This window comes from Mesoplodon densirostris, chromosome 9 (genome assembly GCF_025265405.1).
Source record: "Mesoplodon densirostris isolate mMesDen1 chromosome 9, mMesDen1 primary haplotype, whole genome shotgun sequence".
In the NCBI taxonomy this organism is placed as follows: Eukaryota; Metazoa; Chordata; class Mammalia; order Artiodactyla; family Ziphiidae; genus Mesoplodon; species Mesoplodon densirostris.
The window spans coordinates 81,997,631-82,024,644 of record NC_082669.1 but is presented as its reverse complement, the minus strand read 5'-3'; the positions used below and the strand labels follow the sequence as shown (position 1 = coordinate 82,024,644).

Here is a 27,014-nt window from a genome sequence, read left to right as displayed (position 1 = left end):
GGTTGCAGTTTTGCCGTTTCCTGGTTGTGTGACCTGCCTGCATTATCTGACTCCTGAGTTGTGGTTTCCTAATCCGAAAAATAGAGGGGATGATATCTATCTTATAGGTTAGATTTCGTTCTTTGAGAGTTCTTTGGAAACCACTGAGTGCTAGGCAGATGCGAAGGCATGTTCGGAAACGCCCTGAAGACTGGCTTCTGAGGTCGGGTGTCCTGAGACGTTTGGGGATGAACGTGTGCTCCCCTCCCTCTGATGGTGACTGGGTTTGTCAAATGGGTCTCCACAGAAGGGAGAAGTGGGCTGTGTGCTGTAGAGGAAGCTGGGGCTGTGGACTCACCCAGGCCCGGCTGTGAGCACGCTAACCCGTCATCTCTCAGCTTCATCTATAAGATGGCTATCAGGAGACCTGCTTGTAAAAGTTGTTGTGAGGAAAGAGGGCACAGTTGGAGATAAGAGAGTTGGGAACCAGACTCGCCTGACCACAGGCCCAGATGACTACATGTGGGTGGCAGGCCAGGCCTCTTAGAAGCACACTACATGTGCGTGTGTGTGTTTGGTTGGGGGTAGCACAGAGCATGCTTCTTCTAAAGGGGCAGCTGCTACTTGGCTCTACGGCTTATTACCCTGTGGGAATGTGAATCTGGGGTTGCCCGGTCATCTGAGTTTTGAGGGGAAGCCAGCGGACTGGATCTTTGGGTGAGATCTTTAGATTTTCTTAGCACTGACTGAATAAAACAAAACACTTTGTGGCCCAAGTAACACACATCTGTGGGCCAGATTTGGCTGTAGGCTGCTAGCTGGTGGCCTCTGCTGCAGAGTGTTCTATAAACATGACCCGTTATTATTGGAAGTCTTGGAATTTATAATAACCTCACAGGAGCCTTTATGTTGGGGCCCTTCGAGCAATAAGTTCGTGCTCTCTTTGCTACCCTCGCAACTTCTCCCCAACACACACTGGGCCTGTTTTGATACAAACTCCAGGGACTTAAAATTTGTATTGCACAGTATAATTTGAAGAGATCCTGAAGCCAGGTGGGTAGGCAGGCTGGGAAAATAGATCTCCTTAGTGGAGATATTTGGGATATTCACACTGTGGTTTTTACCTCTCCTCCTAGAAGGTCAGACCGTGGATTGCTGCCAAACGGGGCCCCTCGGGTTTGCTGAGCCACTGGGATAAAAATGGTCCATTGCATACCTTTAGGAAGTTTTTTCATTTTTTAAAATTTGTGTTACAGAAAAAAGACTTTGATGTGGACAACCTCAGTAAATCAGAGCTTCGGATGCTCCTCAGCGTGATGGAAGGGGAGCTGGAGGCCAGAGACCTTGTCATCGAGGCCCTGCGGGTAAGAACCTTCTAGGGCCGAGTCCCATTTCTGTATCATTTTCTTTTCTCAAATGGCCAGTGGCGAAGCTGCTGCTTCTTAATTTTTGAGTCATATAGATTTAAAATGTTACATCAGGTTAAAATGTGCCCCTTACCCCAAATACCAACCCATAACCATGATAAGCCCAAACGCACACTGAGGTCAGATGGTCATTGAAAGGAGGGGGAATGATTCTAAACCGTTTAATTTGAGGAACTTGAGAATTAAGCTGTATTGCTTCTGAAATCCTTTTATGTTTCCCATATGTATTTGATTAAAGACATAAGTTCTCAGAAAATTGGTAGCTTGGTATCCTAAACATATGTGAGGCCAGTGAGGAAAAGCTAAGAGAATCATTTATAAAAGAAATTGCTGATAATAGAGGTTTTTTCCTTCCTGTATAAATTATGATTTCTTATTTTCAGAGACTCTTGAGTTAAAAACTAAATGTTTATATGTACATAATGTATCTTCAAATAGTTTTATTACTTTTTTCATCTGATCTTACAGTAGTTTTTAACTTTACATAATTTGCAAAGAATTATCTTCCAGTATATTAGAATACCTTAGTAAAGTTTTGTTTCCTTAAAAGTTATGTTAGAAAATTCTACATCAAGAAAGGTTAGGGCTTCCCTGGTGGCGCAGTGGTTGAGAGTCCGCCTGCCGACGCAGGGGACGTGGGTTCGTGCCCCGGTCTGGGAGGATCCCACATGCCGCGGAGCGGCTGGGCCCGTGAGCCATGGCCGCTGAGCCTGCGCCTCCAGAGCCTGTCGGGAGAGGCCACAACAGTGAGAGGCCTGCGTACCACACACACAAAAAAGGAAAGCTTAACTGGTCACTCCCAAGATTGCTCTTGTTTTGGTATGTGAGCCAAACTTAAGGTTTTATTTTTCTCTTTTATATTTAATACTTTGTATGTAATCAGGTGTTTCCTGACTCTTGGTCATTTGACCGAGAGGGGTATATTTATTACACAGGAAGTATGGATTTATTTTTTTCACCAGGGAATATTTCCTCAAACTTTGTCTTAGGGAGTTTATTTTAACAAGTGAAACTCTGTGGAATGTATCAATAAAAACAAGGTTGCCCCTATGGGTGCTAATATGGTGGGGAAAGAGATAACGGTGGATGGTCAGACATAATGGAGATGGTGGACATGCTGAGAATCCAGTGGGGCAAGGGGCAACAGTTCCTGAAATAATGAGTTAAGTACATTTTCACAACCTGGAAATTGGTATAGTGGGGATAATAATTATTCTTCAATCTGATGACAGAGAGTGATGGCCTCAGAAAAAGTGGAGTGTGATTATACCACCTCCATGCCAGTGATGAATTGAGGGTGTTGCTTTTTGAAGGATAAGAATTGCTAAGTAGACTTGTGCACAGTTTGATAGAGGAATTCTTCCTGTTTCACTTTTGGGACATTTGCACTGTTTGCCAGTGTATATTTTCTTGAATGAACTTTGGGGGAGACAGGCTAAGGCAGTGCATCACTCAGATCTGAGACCCTCAGCCCAAGGAGAGAACAAGGCAACAGTCACCTGTGAGGCCAGTAGTGTAGCTTCTTGAGACCAAAGAGGTGTGAGGGCTTCAGTTCTCCCTTAGGTATTTCTCTGTCCCTCTCTATTCACCTGTAAAAGGCATCAGCACCGTGGCATTTCCCTCTGCTCACACAAATGTTGGAGCATTTAGCAGAGTCTGTGTTTTTATGTATCACCTTAGCAACCACATGTATTTCCCATTTTTACTTAATTGTGATACTTTCAAACTTGAGCAGAGGTAAAGGCTTGCTAATGATCAGGGCTTGCCGAACTGAAAGTTTTTCATAGAATCAAAGCATGTTGGAGCTGCAAGGAGCCTTAGGTGATATTCTAGGTCAGGATTTGCGTATCTATCAGACCTAGGTTTTCATTTTCATAAAATACTTTGTATTACCCTTTTACTACGCTGAAATGAAATTATGGAAAATTGCATATGTAAGTAGGCTATGTTAAAAATAACTAATACATTGCCCTAATTGTGATAAAAAGTAACAGGAGAGTAATTTATAATAAAATATTAGGTGTTTCAACGTATAACTGCTCAGGCATGACTATAGTGGAAGACATGATAAAATAGATGGCTGTTCCCACCTATTCTCATAACATTGACATGAGTGCAATTGTTGAAAAGAATCCTGATCCACACATGCCATGTCATTGACTTGGATACAGGGAGCAGATTTACTATTGGTGAGGTGATTTTTCTGAAATGGTGAATGACACTTGGTAAAGTTCCCAACAAAAGCAGACATTTACATGACAGTTGAATGGCTGAAAAATTTAGTGTTCATTAAAACTGAATTAAAACAACTTGTTTATGTGTGGAAAGAAGTTACTCTTTAGGCTCAGATAGTCATACTGAAGGTTCTAATGAATGAGCTGAGGGACATTTGAAAATTCTGGGGACTTGGGACAGTTCCTGAATGTGTAGCAAACCCCTAGCCCTGCTCCCTAAGTGCCAGTCACTGTGAAAACTAATTGTTCTTGCTTATTTCCAAGACATCTAGGGTACTGCCCCTGTGGAGGACCACTGGCCAGTACCAGTCTCTTTTATTTATAGACTGAAATCAAACAAATAATAAGGAAGCCCAAAGAGATTGAGACTTCTCAGGTTGAAAATGTGGCATGCCAGAACTTGGCATGTTTGGAGATTCTTAAAGCCTTTCGTCCCTTTTTAAAATTGAGAATTGTGGTTGATTTGTTTAGATCATTACATTTTTAGGAGTAGGTAATAATGTCATTTTCATATACCTGTCATAGCTGTGGTAGACTCACTGTGGTGATTTACTGATTGACTATTCCCTTGGGGGCATTAGTTGGAACTGGTGAAACTAGTGAAATATTTACTTGGGTCCAGATGTGTCCTTTAGTTACCTTTTCCTTTAACAGTAGAATATAATTTAGTGACTGGCTAGTGCCCCAGAAAGAAATTGGGAAGGAGAGAGAATGTGAAACTTTTATTTTTACTTCATATTATAAGATAAACTTATTCCTAAATTAAAAGTCAAAATCTAAATTAGTAAACAGTGTTCAGTTGGGAGAAGTACATTTTGTTTCAAGAATAAGTCGAAAGTACTTTCTCAGTATAGTAAAGATTTTTGAATTTAATACGTAAATTGTGATTTTTTTTTGAGATACAAGATGCCTAATTTGTGCCCTGAATTTTATTAAAATTTAGAAATGATTTGTGTTGTGAGGCATTCAAATTCTTTAGAATTTTAGAAACTTTAAAAAGGTATTTCAGACCAAGCTATTTTACTTTTTTAATCATGTTATCCTGATGCTCTTGATTGTCAGGTTACCATGAAAGTTGCATAGATCATTGAATTAATGGCCATAGACTTGTCAGGACAATCCATAAATATGATTTTGGGGGAAGGGTGTTAGGAAATTACAGTATATATTTTGGTACTTTTACTGTTTTCAGATGTTTAAGGTAAAAATATTTCTCAGTAAGTTTATGACTTTATAACAGATATAATATTCAAGACATTAATTTTCATTGGGGGGAAATTATATTTTAAAAAGAGCAATATTAATGGAAAATCTGAATTGCATAAAGCTGCTTAAATGTAATTGTTTTAATTTCATCGCATAAGAAATATTTTGTTTCTCAATGATTTCCCTCTCATTCACATAAAGTAGGAATAAATTGTTGAATGAATATATTCTATATCAAATAAAATCTAGAAAGTAGTTTGGAGTTTAATAAAGAATGTGTGCAACAAGAAGCAGCTATATTTTCTGAAAACCAAGATAGACACAGAGGCTTTTGAATCAAATTTAATCAAATGTTCAAGATATGAATATACAACTTAATCCAGAAATCATTATTTCAATGCTCAATGTTTAGTTTGTGGAATCCTCTGGCCCTCACTCCCTTTTCCCTCTTGCTACTAGTATTTTTACCAGCATCTTACTCAAAGGGGAGACAAAGGCAGGAAGATGAAAATGCTGTAATTATAAAATTTTAAGAGTTAAAATTGTTTTAGCCTCCATTTTTACAGGGTCTAGCCTGCTATCATTAGCATGAGTTTATGTAAATATTATATCATTGAAACAATGAATTCCTTGGGCAGGTAGCTCCAGATTGGCCTTCTTTTTCCATTTGGATTAGGTAACTGAGGATTAACACTATTAACAGACATGACAGTTCTTCATCCTAACCAGTAGTCCCTATAGAGTGACCGTATAATCCAGATTTTCAAGTCTTATTCACACTGAAACTTTAAGAAGTTAGCCAGTTTAACATTTCCTCAGATAGAAAGCATTTGTAGCCCTTGTATCATAGGGGATATCAGATTTTAGAATTGACTTGTGCAAGCAGCTGCAACAAAGAGACCCAAAGTATAATAGATTAAATAAGTAGTTCATTTCTCACATACCATTCTGGAGATGATTGATCTCTGCTGGAGGGGCAGCTCTGTGCCAAGTGGTCTTCAGCTACCCCAGGTGGCTTATTGCTCTCCTTAGGGAATTAGCGTCCTCTGTACGGTTGAAACTTGGTCAATGCCACCTCCACATCCCAACCTACGGTGAAGGGTGGGGGCAAGGGTGGAAATGAAGGAGAAGCAGCTTCCTGTAAGCAGCGCACACATGTGCATTGGTGAGAACTTTTGTGGACGCACCTAGCTGCATAGGAAACCGGGAAATGTCACCCGCTGGCTGGCTACAGGCTAGTGCTGTGGAGGAAGGGAGGAGCTTAGAGGACCCCTAACAACCTAATACAGCCCATTATCTTGGTGTAATGTTACCGTATACAGTGTCGTGGGATATGGCACAAGAAGATCCTTCTTTCTCCTTCCCTCAGTAAATATTTGTTAAATGCCTACTTTGTACCAGGCACAGAAAGTTTGAACTGAATGTCAGTGGAGCTTTATTACAATGCCAAGATTGTTCCCATTTAGAAAATTCTTGTATCTTGACTTTATATACTTAAAATTAATTGTTCTGAGTAGTGTCATTTGGGCCTAAGTTATACTTTCTCAGGCGGTGACTCAGTATGTATTTTGCCTAGAATATCTTCCTTTCTGAAAACCTGACCTTTCCAGTGGGTTCAAAACTCAATTAAAAAAAATTTTTTTAACAGTTTTGTTTTAAAGCAGGGTTTTTCCGCCCTCAGCACGATTGACACTTGGGGCCAGGTGTTTGTTGCTGCTGTTGTTGCAGGGAGGGGGCTATCTTCTGCACTGCAGGACGCTTTGTAGCTTCCCTGGCCTCTGTGTGCTCACTATATGCCAGCAGCACCTCCCTAGTTGTGACAGCCAAAAAGGTCTCCAGATCACCCCCATTTGGGAAACACTGCTGTAAAGTAATACTGGTTAAGGAAATGCCACTTTCAAAACTATATATGCTGAAATACATGTAAGAACTTTAATGATTCAAATATATTTTATGATACAGTGATTTTCCTGTGAAATATTTTTTCTCAAAGCTAAAAATTAATCTGAAAATGCCATTTTAACAAATCTCATGACTCTTTCAAAACACGCCACATATTTAAAATTGCATTATAGTTTCTTAAGCAGAACTTAAATGTTTTATTTTTAAAATTCAAAAACCTTTATGGCTGTATGGCTCAGTGCTGGAAACTTTACGTAGAACAAAGTCAATCTTTTTAAATAAAATGAAAGCATTAAATAAAATAATGTTTCCACTCATTTTGAAAGCAGCTGCAAGTATACTACAGAGTATTGTGAGGGTTTTCCTCATATGACTTGTCTGCTAAATAATGATAAAAGAATAACATTCTGGTTTCAGCTAAGTAAAACACGCAGGCTTTTGTATTTCAAAATTCTCCTGTGATTGCAGGCAATTGACTGACCAAACGTACCCTTTTTTGTGCTGTTTATTCTAATTAACGAATGAATTTGCTGAGCAGAGCTGAATTCGTGAAACATAAATTGTTTTCTTCCCCGTCTGCTGAGATAACGCCTTTGTTCTATGTCTAGAAAAAGGAAGAGAGTTGACCAGACGTTGTGTTTTTTCTGCAAGCAAATGAGTTTTTCATAATATACAATAGCTGATGATTTTTAAATAGCATTGTATTTGGACTAGTAGGGCAAACAGGAAATATCAATTTTGATTTTTCGGAGAGACTTTATTTTCCCTGTTGAACATTTGCTATTAGTGAAGGAAAAAAATAGAAGAATATCAGGCAAAATACTGCTTTCTTTTTAATATTAGGGGTAGGGAATGAAGAGGTACAAACTATTAGGTATAAAATAAGCTACAAGGATATATTGTACAACACAACGGGATATAGTCAATATTTTGTAATAACTATAAATGGAGTATAACCTTTAAAAATTGTGAATCACTGTATCGTACTTATAGAATATTGTACAGCAACGGCACTTCAATAAAAAATATATAAATGGAATCATATGGTAAAAAAAATGAAGGTAATGATGCCATGAAAGCAAAGCGTTTATCACCACCATTTAATATGCAACTGACGTCACTCAAGTAACATTTTCTTCCTGATTATTAATAAATCAGTAGGATATCTGTGAGAACAAACTAAAGATCAAGGTTTCCCAGCTCAGTGATGTACCATTTGATCCACACTGGGTGCAGGATAGGTTCAGGGTTACAAGTGGTATGAAACCAGGTATGTACTTTTGTACACTTTGAAGATTATCATAATTTGTGGGATTGTCAGTTCAGTTAACTGTTACTTTAGAATTAGTTCCCTGTGATCTGAAAATAAAAGGTGTTCCTTTGAGGCATTCTGTTAATATTTCAGCCATCTCATCTTAACCCTCAGTGGCTAAGCTACAAGTCATGGGTTCTTGTGGGAATTTCCTTTGCCACATATATGACTAATTCTATCTTGATTATAAGAAGAAACAAGGGTCTAAAGCAGTACCCAAAGTTCTACCCTCCTTCTCTTTGGTTGTGGTTACTTTGGGAAGAAAAGAGGTTTCAGGTTCTGCTTTTCAGTTTTCTGAGTCAAAATATAAATAGTTATTGAACAAATAAGAAAGGAAAGGCTATATCCCATATTTCAAATGTAGTTGGACAGGGTGGGAAAAGGTGAGGGGATCCAGCATCCATTTCTTCAGCAGATGTTTATTGTCTTCAGACATGTCCTGGGCTTCGAGGGTCGTGACCAAGGGGTATGCTTTCTTTCTCATGGATCTTAGAGTCTAGTGGGAGAGATTGACATTAAACCAATAAACACAATATCTAAGTACAAATTATGATTATGAAAGAAAAGGAAAGAATGTTACGAGATTCAGGGTAGCTTATATTGGGTCAGAAAAGACTTCCCTGTGGAAGTGCCGCTCCCTGAGACTTGAAGGAGGGATATCCTGAGCCCAGTTGGAAGAAGGGTGTTGAGGCAAAGGGAGCGGCACATTCAAAGGCCCTTGGAGAGGAAGGAGCTTGATACTTGATAGGAACTTCAGGAAATCAGAGAGCAAGCAAGAGTGGCACAAGATCAGATGCAGATGGTGGCTGGGGCCAGACCATGCTGGAGGGTGAAGGCTGTGGAAAGGCTGGATTTCATCCTACATCAGGTGGTCAGCTGTTGATGTGTTTAAGCTGGAGAATCCCAGTGATTTGCTGTGCTGTTAAAGTCACCTTTTAAGAAAATGCAAAATTATAGTGTTTTCTATTTTTTGTATCAGAAGTTTAATTTATTAAATGTAAATATTTTTAGCTTATCACCACTTTCAAGGGAAAAATTACAAAGAACACCCTAGCTGCTGGGCAGACAAAAGTTTGTAGGAGAGCCATAGTAAAGAGGTAGAATGTCACAGTGGTTGTCTTAGAAATGAATATCTCAGATGCTTCCAAATATTGCCCTTGAAGAGGGCATGGAAAATGTGCTTCCTCATCACTTTTGTCACCTAGCAATGAACAGTGTTTTTCTTCAAACGGTTATGATGAGCTGATTATGGTTTTTAGTTAAGGTCTTGTGTACCTAAGATAAGATTGATAAGGTAAATCCTCCACTTGAAATTTTTTGAAAGGCAAAATTCTCTCTTCAGTAGTATTTTTTTCCCCAATCCAGTTCTCCTCAGTTCAGCTTAGATTTTTAAATTAAATGAATTTTTTTGGTTAAAAGACCTCTTCTTTCATAACTTAGGTCTTTAGAAATTTACAGTAATCTTATCTGTTATAAAATCAAATTCCTTTTCAGCTTTTTCACAGAGGGTTGGGAAAAGTAGCAGAAGATTGCTTCACATAGTGCTAAAGATGAGCTGGCAAGAATGTAAAATACATTTCAACGCGGTCGGAATTTGTTCTGCTCCAGGACATCTATGTTGGCCTATTTTAAGTGGACCATTACAGGGCTTATGCTCACATAATTACCCCTTACAAGAATAAAATGCTAAAGCCGACAAGCTCTCCAGCAGCCCCGACCCCTTCTCTTGACATTCTTCCATGGAAAATAGACCGTGGACAGAGTCTTCTCTTGGTGTCAGGCACTGCACTAGGCACCTTACCTGTATTAAAGTGGAGTTGCATCTCCTGTGGGCATTAGGTTTTAATGGCTAAAATAATGCAGATAGTAAGCCCTTGGGAAGCTCTTAACTTACCAGTAAAGTACATGAGACATAGTTTTGTATATATACAAGCCTGAGTAGTAATTTTTATGCACAGCATAGGTTGATTCTCACCAAGTTAGAAGGAAAGGACCATCTGTGTACTGGTGTCTGGGCATTGCAGCTCTCCTCCCTTTAACGAAGACTCTAAATCCCTAGGTAAATGGGGTTGGGTGGGTGCTTTAGTAGCACATCTCTCTGGCCTTAATGCAAAGTCATAGGTTTGTCTGAATTCTAAGGATTAAACAAGGTAATATGCTATCAGCACCTAGCAAAGGACCTGGCACATAATAGGTGCTTGAAAAAAGTATTTGCATTTGAATCTCAATCTGTGTTGGTAGAAAATATTTTCCCCTGCACTTTCTCCTCCTCCTCACACTTTGAAAGTTATAGGACAGACCTTGGTCACCTGCTTCCTATCTAATAAAGTGAGCATTACTTCTTATTTCTTACGGTAGAACTCTCACTCCTCAAGTCAGAATTGGCCAGATGGAAACTAACGCTAATCTAGGCTACTAATTTATCCTTGCAGCCCCTAAGGCAGGCAGGAAAATAAGCAGTGGTAGGAAATCAGATGGATATTTTGAAGGATCAGACCACAGGCTGAAAAGAGGTAGAGTCAGCATCATTTCTGGGGGCTCCTGTGGTGGCTGTATGGGTCCTGAGTGAAGAGAAATGACTTGTCAGGTATTGCCCAGATAACGTTTTCTAAAGTAAAATTATCCCCTGCCAAAAGAGGGCTTAGCAATATTGGAAATTCCTAAAATGTTTTGGGAATAGGATAATACGTACTGTTAATTATTTTTAAAAGTGACGTTTTAAGTATATAGAAATGGTGGGATAACAGACCTATGAACCATTATAAATACTTATCCTGCAGCTTGTCAGTCTGTTTCCCACATCTTCATATTTAGGCAGCACACTCTTTTTTATGTTAAATCTTTGATTTTCGGTGGCATTGCTTTAAACTTGGCATGAATCATTCTGTTTACAGCCACCTTTGTTCCTGGCCATCTAAAAGTGAAGAGGAGGGAGGTGGTTCAATCCTTTGAGACTATCATGTGATATCACTTATAGTTGATCCATCTAAAAATGGATACAAATGAACTAACTTACAAAACAGAAACAGAATCACAGATTTAGAAAACAAACTTATGGCTACCAAAGGGGAAAGGTGGGAGGGGGTGAGGCATAAACCAGGAGGTGGAAATTAGCAGGCATACCCTTCCATAGAGAAAATAGGTAATCGATAAGGAACTACTGTATAGCACATAGAACTCGACTCAACACACTGTCATCACCGGAAGAGAATATAAGACTGGTAAGAGTCTGAAAAAGAATATATAGGTGTCTCTCTCTGTAAGTGAATCAAGGGGATGTACACCAGAAAGAAACACAGCATTGTAAATCAGCTATACTCCACTATAAAAATAAATTACAAAAAAAAAATCCTTTCAAACTAAAACAATTTCTTTTCTACAACCTCCTTCCTTCACCCCATGATTGTGGTCTAGGCAGTAGGCAAACTGAAATCAGGAAAAGGGTCAATTCCATTTGACTCATGCTTCCAAGGAATCCTGAGGTTTGCTGCAGTTTCCAGCAGGCAGAATTTGGAGCAGGACATGGGGATGGAATGGAACTTAACATTATTGAGTTTTTATTATGTGCTGGGCACTTCACATACATTATCTCCTGTCATCTGTATGAAATCGCTTAATCAGTTATAGTTGCCCACTTTAGGAATAGAGAAACAGCCTCTGAGAATCAATAAGCCATTTTCTCTGACTCCTAACCTTGGCTCTCACCATGCCTCTGCTTCAAAGGAAACATTAATGACACTAATCATTTTCCTAGAGCTGGAAGTTGTCATTCTTGGAATCTTTATCTTACTTTAAATGCTGTGAATTCCCAGAACATTTCCCACACACCTGTAGTCAATTGTAAATATCAAAAGCTGCACAGAAATTGAAACTACACAGAAATTGTTGTTGCGAAGTCTTCTGTTGAATCAAGTGCTGTTCCCTCACAACTGACTGCAGGTAATTATAAACAGAAGTAAATGCGGCAAGCCTTCTAAGATATTATTGAATGTCAATTATGAAAATACAGAAGAGCATCATTGATTTTTTTTGAAATGTTTTCTTCTTCTCACTAATTATCACACCAAGTACAGAAAAGTTCTGTAATAAGGATATTCTCATCTTCTGGAGCATGTGTGAATGCTGCATGACCCAGATTTAAGGCAATGGAGATTTCTGAAACAGACAAAGATGCAGTAGCTAAGGAACTGCTAATTCTATCCTGATATCTTCCCGCATTTCAGTCATTGTTAAATCTGTCTCTTGTAGTTACATTTCATTTTTTGATATTTTTTTTCTCTATTTGATCAACTTGTTTTTCTTTTTTCATTTGCATCTGAAAAAATGGCAGGAGGTAAATTGAGCCTTTAAATAGGAATTTAGTTTGGTTTCCATGAAAGGCTGTTGTACTGATTTCCTTGAGTAATATAATCCTTTGATTTTTTTTCCAATTAATAGAAGTTGCAGGGAATTCATGAGGATGGATTATGTAGCCAGGTATTGATAGGTTCACTACCAGTGAAGAGTGTAATATTCTTAATAACTAATATATTAAAATACAGATGTATCATTGTCCCTGTTAAAAAGTTTAGATTTCCTTTCACAAAGGCTAAATCAACAGCATCTAATAGTTTTAGATTTATTTTAAATAAACCTCTAAATAATCCCTAAAAATTAGAATTGACAATGATTTTCTTTTTTCTTTCTTTTTTTTTTTTTTTTTTTTGTGGTACACGGGCCTCTCACAGTTGCGGCCTCTCCCGTTGCGGAGCACAGGCTCCGGACGCGCAGCAGCCATGGCTCACAGGCCCAGCCGCCCCGCGGCACGTGGGATCCTCCCAGACCGGGGCACGAACCCGCGTCCCCTGCATCGGCAGGCGGACTCTCAACCACTGCACCACCAGGGAAGCCCTGACAATGATTTTCTATTAATGTCTCTCTCTCCATAAGTGCCTGGGGTAAAATCTTTCATTCACATTCTGAAAAGTGCATTGGGCTTCCTTCTGTAGTGTCTTGACAAAATAGTGAGACCTCACTGGTGGAGTTCAGAAGAAACCTTCCATCATCTCTGCTTGGTTAGATCCATGCATTTTGTGCCTGTTTGGGGAATGGTAATACAATGGGAGTTTGGTTTGAAGGAATGGTAGGTCGGACAATTAATGGAAGGACGTCAGAAACCCTTAACGGGAATTGTTAATATGTTAACTTCTTAATAAGTTTAAATGTCAAACAGTTGCCTATTGAGATTAACTGTAGGCTCTGAGGTAGGAAAGGATATGATAAATGCAGTGTCTAAGGGACATTATGTTAACCACTTTTGGAAGTAGATTGACAGAAAGAGGGAGAGAAGTTATCTGAGGAAGCAATTACAATTGATATTTATTAAAGTATGGGTTCTGTAAAACTCTGAATTTTAGGTTATGGCTCTAAATGTAGCTGAAATGCTGTTGAGTATTAAAGGGACTTGAATAGATGGAGAAGAGATTGAATAAAAAGAACTCTTCCAGCATAATAGAGCATTATTTTCTAACTTGTGACAGCAACCAGTTATTTCTAAAGCAATTTCAGTGTCAGGGTATAAACCTTTTTTTTTTTTTTAAATAAGGATATTGTGTTTATGCCCCATGTGAATCATACTTAAGTAATTCAGGCATCAACTCCAGTTCTCCCAGTAGCCTCTTTAGTGCTAGTCTTTCAACACTCATCCAACAAATATTTATTGAGTGTATTCTGTCATGCCTTGTGCTGGACACTGGAAGGAGTGTAAACTAGCCAGTTCTGTACTCATGGAATTTATTGTCTAGGAAAGGAGAGTAACCATGATTAACAAGTCCCGTTTGTGGTAAGTGTAGCAAAGGAGAGGTACTAGGCACTGATTATGTACCATAACTGTTATTTTTCTAAGACCCGTTATAGAAGGTCATGTAAAAATAGGGTCAGAGTAAGAATACTAATAACTTAGCAAAATATTAACATCTGTAATATATTAAATAAAAGGAAAATAACCATGTTTCTCTGGTTTGGTCCCTATCTACTGTGTGTCCCTAGATTTTGTGCAACTCCCTATGAGAAGTTGTTTCGCTTTGTGTATCAGCTGCTATGCTCTGTCTCCTGCTCTTTCCTTAGATGCAGATGGTGACCTCATGAATTTCTTGCCTTTCAAAGTGGATGTTAGTCTCCCCTATATAGCATTCATTGGGTTACTTGAGTTTACAAAGCAGTACTGCTACTTCTACTGCTTACTTTATAGAGGGTTTTTTTTTTTTAAAGCTCCCTTTATATTTATTGAAGCCTCAGTTCCTTAGGGTTCTGCCACAACTTTAGTGGGCATTAGGGGAGATGAGGACTAAGATTGTGTTTTTCTTAGGTTAAATTGAATTCTTTCCCGGGGAGTTCTGTGTTTACTCACAAAGAGAGGTCCCTTGGGAGGATTTTCCCTCTAGAAGTGTCTGAATCTTGTGATCAGTACCTTAGAAGGTCCTAACCTATGATCCTCTCTGCTAGAGAGGAGAAAGGATGCAAAGATAATAACATGTTCCTGCTTTGTCATCTCTTGCTGTGTTACAAACCTCCCAGAGACGTAATGGTTTTAAAGAACAACAATCATTTATTTTGCTCACATGTCTGCAGTTGAGGCTGGGCTTTCTAGGGACAGCTCGCCATCTGCGCCTCACGTGGCAATGGGAGTAGGGTAGGGGGGTGGCTGGAGGATCTACTTCAAGACGCCTCCCTCATGTGCTCGCTGCCTGCTGGGAGATCAGTGGAGACTGGGCTGGGGGCTTGGGTTCCTCTCCATGGGCTGCTTGGGCTTTCTCGTCACAAGGTGGCTAGAATCCATCAGTGAACATCCTAGGAGACAGGAAATAGAATCTTGTAGTGCCTTAAAGTTTGGGTCACAAAGTCACTTTACATTATATTCTGTCAAGCAGTCACAGGAATCAGATTCAAGGGGAAGACATAGACCTGACCACCTAGGAGGAGTGTCAAAGAATTTGGGGATAATGTTTCAAAAACTCCAGAAAAGTGATACTTACTGAGCCCTATCTGCCAGAAGTACTATTTAGGACTTGATGTAGATCATCTCATTTACTCCTCAGCTGTCTCCCTTGAAGGAGATGTATTGTTATCTCACTTTAAGGCTCGTGGTTAAGAAATGTGTTCTGTGTCACACAGCTGATAAGTGTGGAGCCAAAACTTGGACCCAGGCCTTTCTGACTCTAAGTGCATCTTCCTAACCACTCTCCTGTATAATGTAGTGGAAGAGAGTTGTGCAATGGCTACTAATTATAATGCAAGGCAGGCTTGTATATTGGCATAAAGCATAAATGAAGGAGTTTTAATGAAGATGGATGGCTTCTGGGAAGAGGTGGCATTCCAGGAGTCCTTTGGAGAATGATTAATTTCTAGAGCAATTAATAATTAGAGCAATGAGAAGTGGATATGAGTCAGACAGCAAGAGCACAGAATGTGTGTGTGCTCTGGGCAGAGTGAGGAGGTGGGGGGGCCTGGAGCACAGGCTATGGACTGATGTAGTAGGAGCTGGGACAGGCTCTGTCAAGGAGGTTCTGAAGGCCAAGCTGAAACATCTGTGTGACTAATAGGATAGACAGGGCAGAGTCCCTAAAGATTTTCAAGCAGGGAAATGGACTGACCCTGAGGCATTGGTTTTCTTTTCTTTTTTTTAATACATTTATTTATTTATTTTTGGCTGCATTGGGTCTTTGTTGCTGTACGCGGGCTTTCTCTAGTTGTGGCGAGTGGAGGCCACTCTTCGTTGTGGTGCGTGGGCTTCTCATTGCGGTGGCTTCTCTTGTTGAGCACGGGCTCTAGGCACGCAGGCTTCAGTAGCTGTGGCACGTAGGCTCAGTAGTTGTGGTGCACGAGCTCTAGAGCACAGGCTCAGTAGTTGTGGTGCACGGGCTTAGTTGCTCCACAGCATGTGGGATCTTCCCAGACCAGGGCTCAAACCCATGTCCCCTGCATTGGCAGGTGGATTCTTAACCACTGTGCCACCAAGGAAGCCCCCAAGGCATTGGTTTTCAAAGTGTGCTTTCCAGGCCAGCAGCATCTGCATCACCTAGGAACTTGTTAGAAAAGTTATTGTGTTAATCGAAAAAGTCAGACAGAGAAAGACAAATACCAAATGATTTCACTCATATGTGGAATCTAAAACAAATGAGCAAACAAAAGAAAAACCTCATAGATACAGAGACCAGGTTGGTGGTTACCAGAGGGGAAGAGGAAGGGCATTGGTGGGTGGGCAGAATGGGCGAAGGGGGTCAACTATATGTTGGTGGGTAACAACTAGATTTGTGGTGGTGATCACACTGTGATGTAGACAGATGTTGAATTATAATGCTGTACACCTGAAGCTTATATAAAAAAGACATGCAAATATTTAGCCCTGCACCATAGACCAACTGACTCAGAAACTTTGGGCGTGGAACAAGGTATATCCTCTGGTCTCACAAGCCCTTCAGGTGATTGATTAGTGTTCAAGTTTTAGAACCACTGATCTAAGGGGTGGGTGGGCACTCACTGTAAAGCAGGTATGTTTTATGTAACATAACATCAGGGTGCACTTAAATCCCCGGTGCTGATTAAAATCCCTGAAAGCTGGAAAGGCTTTCTGCTCAGTAAGCAGAATGGCCAGCACATTGGTGGCTACTGCTGATTCTAGTTGTAAAGAGATTTTGATGAGAAAAAGACAGCCAATGGCTGGTATCAGGACAGCTTCTCCAAAAGCCGCCATCAAATGACTCAGCCCAGACATGTTCTCAAAGAAGCTGTGGGAATCATGCTAAAGGAGCTTTTGTGAATTGTTGGACTAAAGTAAAACACATTATCAAGATATTAAGAACTGTGTGTAAAAAATGGATATTCTGGGCTTCCCTGGTGGCGCAGTGGTTGAGAGTCCGCCTGCCGATGCAGGGGACACGGGTTCGTGCCCCGGTCCGGGAAGATCCCACATGCCGCAGAGCGGCTGGGCCCATGAGCCATGGCCGCTGAGCCTGCGCGTCCGGAGCCTGTGCTCCGCAACGGGAGAGGCCACAACAGTGAGAGGCCCGCGTACCGCCAAAAAAAAAAAAAAAAAAAAAAAAAAGGATATTCTGTTACGGTCAATGTGATTGTTTTATTTACTCCTTATACCCCTGACTGTTCCACAGACGAAGTGAGGTGGCTTACAAGAATAAAAACAGCAAGGTGGAAAAATAGAAGTATGTAAAAATCAAGATTAGGGGTTAAAACAGGGACACACAAGCCTTGTAGTTATAAGACTCTTTTCTCTAATGAAATCTTTCTTGGGGGCCCAGTACATAAAACAGAAGCTGAGCCGCTGAGTTGAAGCAGAAGTTGGGGTTTTGTGCTTCCTGATGGGAAAAATAAAACAGTAATGGGCAAGTTACATGATTTGTGTTGTTCATAAGGAAAACTGCCATGGCGATTACTTCCTCAGGGAAGGCAGACTCTTGGTTACTGAGGTCGAAAATTTCTGTAGTGCCTCTTCGGATGGGAGGTGTCTTCAACAGTGTCCGCATAAAGTGTGATAGCTGGGTGTAAATGACTGCTTTTGCCAACCGTCCAGAGACGTAAGTGAGAGGCAGGATGCTTAGGTGAGGTAGCCAGGGTGGGAGTGAAGGGCGTTGGGTGGTGGGAGTGGGGCAGGGCAGCAGGGGGTTAATGCACAGCTTCCCCGGGGGTTTGCTGTGAAGGAGGTAGTCAGTAGACCCTCTAAATAAGCAGATGGGCTCTGTCACCTTCAAACCATTTGCCAGTGTGATCTCATATCATTTGCTGCTGTTCCTTGTTTAATCAGTTCATGTACACGTTTTTCAGACTGAACAAGTCATTTATATTCAAATATGGTTAGGCAAAGCAGTAGCTCTAAAAATTTGAACATGGGACAAAAAAGTGTGAAAACGGTTTATATTGGTGCTTCCAAAAGAAAAGGAGAATTGATGTTAAATAATTATGGCTTATAACATTTTCTAGGAATGTCTGATTACTGCCTGTAACAAACATTTTTGTGTCACAAATTTATGAATGTCCTTTGTAGTTTACTGTTCATTGACATTAAGCACCGTATGTACCACATTATAGCACTGTAATAATTTCACTAAATATTTCCTCTAATCAGCTGACTTCAGTTTGGAAGTCCATCAGTTTGACAGCTTATCAGTTTTCCACATGCTTGGTTTTGGACTTTCCAGTTCCCTTTCTTGTACTTTTGATGCTTTGAAGACCAGTTTGTGCCACATTTTTTTCCAGCACACCTCAAATGGTTTAAAATGTTACAAGCACTTTGGTAACCCTGCAGTCTAGGGTTTCGTTACTCATTTATTTTCTTCCTGCCAGTGGATTGTGTATGGATTTTTACAGGGCCTTGTTGCTACTCTCTGCTGTGTCTCCAAATGGGTAGTATGTTTTCAAATTGAACTAACCAAGTATAACTGTTGGTAAATATTCACTATCATTTTTGCTTCATAGCAAGTTAGGCTACCTTACCTGAACTGAACTAACTACTGTACCCTGACTAAAAATGAGAGTATTTTTAGTGAGACAAAGAAGCTAGCTTTTAAATCTTGACATTTTTAACAAAGGAGTGAAGATTCCCCAATAGGAATAATAATGGAGCAGCTTTTAAACATTTTTATTAGTAAAAATAATTATGAGAATTGGAAGTTTATACCAGCTTTGTAAAATGTAACAATTTACAGGCTATTCAAATGTCTCTTCATTAATCATTGTCCTAACTGTATAGATAACATTGTGTGATATTTTAAAGTCACAGTTTTTGTTTTGTTTTTGTTTTGTATATGATCTATAGGACCCATATGGGATTAGTCTTTCTCTATGACAGTTTTCCTCACTAATAAGTGAGTTTTAACTCTTCATGTACTAGAAAGTTATACTACTTTTTCTTAATAGAAGCATATATCATTTGATAAATTCTGACTTTAAAGTTCATCCATAATCTTATCCCCATAACATAGCTGTAGGTAGGTTATTCAACAGTTTTATATTCTCCATTTTTATCCAACATTTTCAAATGTTTTAGTCTTCCTAGTGCTCATCATGTATAGCCTTTTAAACTGTACTGTATTTCATAGGCTTGAAGAAGTAAAACCTAATTATTCCTCTATATTCTCTCATCTGCAGTTTTTCTTTTAGTGGTGGGCAGGGATGATTTTCAAAATGTTTAATAACACTACAGAGGCACAAGTGAATCAAGAATGCCTAACTAAGTAGGACACATGACATCCGTTACACCATCTTATGCATACTGGCTGAACAAGAGCCTTCGTGATGGGTGTCTTTTGGAAATGTTTTAGCTTGGAAAGGCTTCCACGGAGATGTGTAGTCCAATCAAATGCATTTCCTGTAAAAATCTGTTATCGTAATGCGTCTTGGTAACACCTGTTAATGATTTTAGGATGACCTATTCATATAAACTAAAACCTGTAGTTTAATTGGGTGCACTTTTAAATGACGTAATTTACAAAGAATTTTAAGTTATGCTGTTTAAAATAACATGTATATTTTCCAAATTATTAAAGCAATACATGTTCTTTGTAGAATACCTTTAAAAGGCACAAAAAAGGAAACTTTATCATCATTCAGAAGTAACCATTTTTCTCTGCATTAATGAGCCTACATAGTATATAGCTCTCAAAATGGGATCATGCTCTACATAATAATTTGTTTAACCTGTTTGTTTTCTCAGTATACTGTGAACATGTCACTAGATATTTATCAACATTGTGGTTTTTAACCACGGTATATTTGATGAAACCTCAATTGCCGGAAATCTCCGTACCCAATTTAGATTACGTGAGGTATCACCACAATTCCTCCTCTGCAGATTCCCCCAGTTCCCTCCTCTCAGTGTGCCCCATTCACTTGGCAAAAAAACCCCAATGCTTGCTAAGTTCAACTCTCTGCCTACCTCATGTTCACACCCATAGGGTAGTACAGGCTGGAGAAAGACCATCCCACCTTGCTGACTGGACTCGCTTTAAATTCATGACCATATGTGCCTCTCGTTGGCCCTTGGTTCTGGTTGGCAGTGGTAGCACATTTCTTAGTGCTTTACTCGCCTGTTCCCCTAGATTCTTTTACACTTTCTTCTCCTTCTGAGACCTTTCTTTCTTTCTTTCTTTTTTTTTTGCGGTACGCGGGCCTCTCACTGTTGTGGCCTCTCCCGTTGCGGAGCACAGGCTCCGGACACGCAGGCTCAGCGGCCATGGCTCACGGGCCCAGCCGCTCCGCGGCATGTGATATCTTCCCGGACCGGGGCACGAACCCGTGTCCCCTGCACCGGCAGGCGGACTCTCAACCACTGCGCCACCAGGGAAGCCCCTGAGACCTTTCTTTAGCACCTCCTCCCTTTGCTTCATTCTCAGCTGCTTTCAATTTCACTGAGAGCATAGAAGCAATCAGAAGGAACTTTCATCCTCTTTCACCATCACATCGACCAACTCACAGGCATCTGTACCCACATACTCATTTTTCCTCCTCTCACTGTGGAAAGACTACCCATGTTCCTGGCTCAGGTTCAGCTGGCCCATGTGCACCCAGTTCTGTGCCTTCTCAAATATTCAGGGAAACCTCTTCAGCAGTTATCCCCATCCTTCTGTGTCATCAAATCTTTCCTCAGATTGGCCCTGCCTCCCACTGTTGCTTCATTTCTTTCTGCCATGTTACAGCAAAACTCCTTGACATAGTTGCCTACCAGCTGATGCCATTACTGTTCTTCCACTCTCCCTTGGACTTACTCTCATCAGGCTTTTCCTGGCGCTATCCCTTCCAAAAGTCAACCCCATTTTGTACGTGCCAGGAAACAAAAAAGAGAAATCAAAACAAACCAAAACACAACTTTGGAGTAAGACTTGGTTCCTCTTTTTCTTTCACACTTTTCCTATCCAGTCTTTGTAAATCTTGTTGGCTCTAACGGTACGTACAACCTAACTGTTTCTCCCATCTCCACCGACACTTCTCTGTATTAGTTTCCAGCCAGAGTGCTCCTGTTAAAACAGGAGTCAGATCATGTCATCCTTCAGCTCACATCCATTTAGTGGCCACCTTCCCTCTGAGTCAAAGGCCAAGGCCTTTCAGTGGCCTCAGGACTGCGTGATGCGCAGCCCCCCGCCCCAATCTCATAGTCCCTTTTCCCCCCTCCTCTGCAGCTCTGCCGGCCCCCTTGCCTGTTCCGCCTTGGAGCTTCTGCATTTGTTTTCTCTGCCTAGAAAGCTCTTCTGAATGGACCTGTGGCCTCCTTCCCTTGCCTTTGAAGGTCTTTGCTGAAATGTCATCCATCCTGTTTATATTGCCACCCTGTCCACATCGCATGTGGTCCCCTTCCTCCTTTCTACCTTTATTTGGGTCCATTACACATATTACCATTTGAGATGCTATATATTTTTACATGTTTAACATACTTACTTGTTTGTTTTCGTTTTCCGACTAGAACACAAGCTCGAGGGCAGGGATTTTGTTTTGCTTCACTGTTTTATGGTGCCTGGCTCGATAAATATTTGTTGAATGAATTGATTTAGATGGACTCCAAATTTCCCCTGTGAAATAAACATGTACTTTTATATCAGAGAGGTTAGATTAATGAATATTGTATAGAAATGGGTGTATCCTGTTTTTACTTTTTTCATGTCATACAGAAATACTCATTTTTTGATTTTAGGTTTATACATTTTTTTGCTCTTTTCTTTTTCCATAGGTAATAGAGCCATTGGGGAGGACAGTTTTTATGTATTGCTTTGTTCTGGGGTGTTACTTGAGTCTGCATTTCTAGGGAGCCTGGATTACTTTCCTATATTTCATGGTGTCTTCTCCCCACCCCCTCTTCACTCTGTGGTATATAGAGATTAGTGGTTAGTGTGGTACCATGAAGCCTGCAAGAGCACTTGAGAAATTGTGCTCTGATCAGGTGTCCCTTTTCCCCTGTTCACCAAGCCAGGGGAGCTGTTGGTTCTTTTATTTATTCTCTGCATGTAGCATTCCTGCCATTTGCTGTTCTGGTTGTGATTCTAATGGAAGCTACTTCTAAATTGTTACTGTTCTGTTTTTTTCTCTTTTATTCCTTGATTTTCTATTCTTTTGTACTCTATCATTTTTTAACCATCATGCCGGAAAAAGTGATCTTTTAACTGACCGCACCAGTTAGTGTCTGTATGTGGCACATAATCATGTATTCATCAAGCCTTTTTTTTTTTTTTAATAGATGTTGGGGGTAGGAGTTTATTAATTAATTAATTAATTAATTATTGCTGTGTTGGGTCTTCGTTTCTGTGCGAGGGCTTTCTCTAGTTGTGGCAAGCGGGGGCCACTCTTCATCGCGGTGCGCGGGCCTATCACTATCGCGGCCTCTCTTGTTGCGGAGCACGGGCTCCAGACGCGCAGGCTCAGCAGTTGTGGCTCATGGGCCTAGTTGCTCCGCGGCATATGGGATCCTCCCGGACCAGGGCTTGAACCTGTGTCCCCTGCATTAGCAGGCAGATTCTCAACCACTGTGCCACCAGGGAAGCCCCCATCAAGCCTTTTTTTTATTTTTTGCGTTCTTGAGCACGTCATTTCTGGTGGAAAGAAGGGGTTCCGCAGAAAGTCTGTCTTTTTGTATCTGAGACTTAATTTAACCTTGGAGAGGTATGGGACAGACTATTTTAGGCTCCTGAGGCTACCACCACATTGGCATTTGATGTTTGGAAGTTGCTGTTCTCTCATTAATTTTCTGGCACAAGTGTCTTTGGAGGGTTCTTCATTCTCTGTAGCAAAGCTGGTACAAGTCTGAAATGTTCCAAAGACTTAATGAAAGGGTGAGGATGAAAGGGAAATAAAGACAGAAAGGGTGAGGATGAAAGGGAAATAAAGACAGAGTAGTATGAACGAGCAGCTCTCAAGGTGTGGTCTAGTGTCCCTAGAATCCGCAAGACCCTTCTAAGTAGTTCAGGAGATAACAACAATTTTCTTAATAATAGGAGACATTTTCTTTTTTTTTCCCACTCTCATCCTGTCATGAGTATACACTAAGAGTTTTCCAGAGGCTTTATGACGTACGATTTTGTAACAGATCAAATGAAGAAGCAGATATGAAAACCGGGCTGTTTTCTATTAAGCCAGACATTAAAGAAATTTGCAGAAATATAAAACAATGCCATTTTTCTTTGTTTGATTTGGAAAATACAGTGATTTTTTTCCATAAAAATTTGTTTATGTTGACATTCAGTGGCTTTATTATTATCTCAAAATAAATTAATGAATAGATGTTAATTTTGTGTCTTAATTTCTTTTAAGATAAATAGCAAAAGCTACAACCTGCATAGACAAAAGCTCTTTGGGTCTTTACTAATTTTTAAGAGTGTACAGGAGTCCTGAGGTCAAGACCTTGTAAAACCACTGGTCAGATAATGTGGGCTCGTTCATGTTCAGCTTTGTCCTCCCTAGACCCATTCTTCCTGCGGAGCCCATGCTGAGCAGTCTCTCTTGATTACTTAGGGTTTGCCCTCACAACTGAAGTTTCCTTCTGGAAAACTTAGCTTTGTCCAATGATACTAGAAATAATTGCCTACAGGAGAAACCCAGACTCCTTTCCAAAGAGAGCGAGCCATACTCTTTGCAGCCGCAGGAAGCTATAACTGTAGAAGGTGACGACGCAGGATCCCTGGCATGTGCTTATAAATGATGCACCTGTGTGATAATAGTTTACATGTGTGGGGAGGGCGTGGGGGGGTGGGAAGAGGGCAGAGGAAGAATTTTTTTTTTTGATCTTGTGATGTGCCTGACCTCGAGTTGACACTTGGGATACTGACAGGAATCAAAAATATCCCCTCACCTTGAGTCTGACAGGGGTTGGGTCTTGCTGAACGTTCTGCTTTTCACAAAAGAAAAAAATTTCCCCTTCTAGCCTATTTCTGGAACTAGAAATGTTTCGAAAGCCTGCGGGTTCAATAAAGCTGTGATGCTTAGTTGTGGTTTTGTACTTTTCAGTCTTCAAAAACCTTTAAAATATGCCCTAAATATTTATGGAATGTATGAACAGGTGTTTTTGTGTGTATGTGTATATACTTGTCTGTATATATACATATGTGTTTATTAATTTTTATACTCCACATAAATTGGGAGGAATGACTCAGTTGGGAGAATAATTTGAGTCATAACTTTAGAAGTTTAGACTAATCGGATTTGATTACTTGGTAATTTACTATTATTATTATATAGTAATTAATGGTCATAAAATATTTTATAGGTAAAGCCTGTTTTTAAAACCATTTTAGGGTAATTTTGTAGAAGTAAAGATGGGTTACTCTGTGGAACACCGAGGTAATAGTGCTGTAGGTGATAAAGCTGAGGTGTAGGGAGGTGTGGCCATGTGACCAGGGTCCTGCAGGGTTTGGCAGGACTGGTACCGAGCGTAGAACCAAGACCAGGCCCTAGGTTCCTGCCCATCTGTCATGTGGCTCCTAAAGTCAGAGGCTTGATCTTACTTCTTTTTTAGATAGAAGTAGCATTTTTATTAAATTAACCATGTCGCTGACATGCTCACAAGAAAACATTAACAAGAGTAAAGTGCTTGGATACCATTAAAGTGAGTAATTTACTAGCATAATGAATATAATGATTTGTCATATTATGTGTGTTGAAGTTTTTCATTTACTGTGATACCTTTAGCTGTTAATAGAGGATTTAACTAAACTACAAGATGCATTATTAAGGCAGTTGTGGGGTATTAATGCAGACTTTGCCTTTATTAGCTATGTAACTTTAGGAAATTTATTCCCATACCTTCAGTCTCAGTTTACCACTCTGACAAATGGGGTATAAAATAACTCTCTTAATGTGGTTGTCAGGATTTAATGAGGCTATGTATATAAACTCTAACAGTAATAGCCCTTATGATGTGCCAGACAGGGAGATGGGGTGAGGGGAACAAACTGTGGGGAAGAATTACTAATTGTGACCAGATTTTGTATTAAGAGAATAATAGGCAGGTTCTTATTTTATATAGGGTGGTTAGAAAAGGCCTGAAAATGGGCTTCCCTGGTGGCGCAGTGGTTGAGAGTCCGCCTGCCGATGCAGGGGACACGGGTTCGTGCCCCGATCCCGGAAGATCCCACATGCCGCGGAGCGGCTGGGCCCGCGAGCCATGGCCGCGGAGCCTGTGTGTCCGGAGCCTGTGCTCCGCAACGGGAGAGGCCACAGCAGTGAGAGGCCCGCGTACAGCAAAAAAAAAAAAAAAAAAAAAAAAAAAGAAAAGGCCTGAAAATGAATTTTAATGTTTCTCTGGGAAATGACCATGAGCTTGTGGAAATTGCATTTTGGAGGATTTTTTTTTTTAAACTCCCATTTGGAACATTCGTATACATTATATAACAAGAATGTGGAAAACACTTTAAAAAAATGAAGAGATTCTAAATAATAAAATGGTACAGTGGTTCCCAGATGCTTCATCAATGCTTATTATTAAAAAGATTTAGATAAACAAGCCTAGAGAAACTATAGTAAGTCCTGAAATCTTTATTCTAGTGCAGTTTCTTTCAGTATTTTATATGCCACTGTTCTCATTAACATTTTGGTAAAAGCAGAATCAAAGGTGATATATAAAAGTTGAACCCCATAAATGAAATAGTAGATTTTGGAGAATCCCTGCATCAGATCTTCCAAGCTGGATCACTTGTTAAATACCTGGTCATTTGTTTTAAAAAAAAGTCTGAATTCGAATATATAAATCCTTTTAGTAGCTAAGATAGTTTTCAAAGATTGGACCTGTGATTAATGCAGAGTTAATACATGTTAATGAATTTTAAAAATTCTTCTTTCTATTCTGTTTGTAATTATTGAATAGTGTCTAAAGGGAACAGTTGCCTGTAGTCTAAGTTGCCCCCCCAAACAAGGTGTCAGATACAACATTAAGCTCTTTAATAATATTAGCATTAGACACCATGCTCCTTTTTTGTGCTATGTATTCTTTATAACATTCCCATATACTAGATGGGAAACTGCAGCTCAGCGGGTCAACTGTCTGCTGATCTTAGTGGCAGATCTCTGATCTTTGGGCTCAGAGTCTAGTTTTTGTCCATTTCACCATGGTGGTAGCTCACACCAAAGGTGGACTCTGATGCTTGAGGGGGTTCGTAGAAAGCAGTAAACTACTGAATGTTTGTAGAAAACATTAAACTAAGCATCTTGTTACCTGGTGCTTACCTCTAGGTGGAGTCTATGTATCTCCCCTCAGGAGACTGTGTCCCTTAGACCCATATTACAGTTATCTCTTGCCACATAACAAACTTTGCCAAAATTTTGTGATTTTAAACACTGATTGGTTCTTGTCATGATCTCTGTGGGTTGGCTGGGTTCAACTGGGCTTGTGTGAGGGACAGGGCAGTAAGAGGTGAGGCTGGGAAGGCAGACAGACGTCAGATGATGAGGGACACCGTGGGCCCCAGCTTCAGGTGGGTGTCCCTTTTTAGGTCTTTTAGGCCATCCTTTTTATATAGGTAGTTGGCATTTCTGTAACTGGGAGAGACTGGTTAGAGCCATTGACAGGAAGAGTGTAAGAGCAAAGAAGGTAGCCAGGGTATACCAAGACAAGAGAAGTAGAAGTCAGAAAGAATCTGGAAAAGATGCTGTCAGAGAGGATTCATGGTGGTGAGAAAAGTTTGTTAGGCTAGCAGATGTTAAAAAAGAACATTTTGTTGTTGGTGGTGGGGGGGTGTTACTAAAGTGTGAAGTTCAGTGCCTTGTTATTGAGAAATTTTTTTGGTTGCAAGTGAGAGAAACCAAATAACTCCCAAGAAAGAGATGGGCTCATGTAATTGAAAAATTACAGGAGTAAGTCTAGCTTTCAGGTTTGGCTAGACCCAAGGACTCAAATGATGTCAATCAGAACGCAGTCTCACTCTCTCCATTTCTCAACTATGATTTATTTCTTCAGGTTAACTCTACTCAGGCAAAGACTGGCTCTGG

The 27,014-nt window shown here is 40.2% G+C and overlaps 1 protein-coding gene across 2 annotated transcripts in view; it reads left to right on the top strand.

Annotated features, from left to right (window-relative positions):
• Positions 1 to 27,014, top strand: part of CTTNBP2 (cortactin binding protein 2) — a 159,398-nt gene that overhangs the window by 10,934 nt on the left and 121,450 nt on the right. For both annotated transcript variants that reach the window (XM_060108190.1, XM_060108189.1), the window contains exon 2: positions 1,236 to 1,343. In XM_060108190.1, the coding sequence (XP_059964173.1) occupies positions 1,236 to 1,343 (108 nt within the window). The remainder of the gene's footprint in view (positions 1 to 1,235; positions 1,344 to 27,014) is intronic.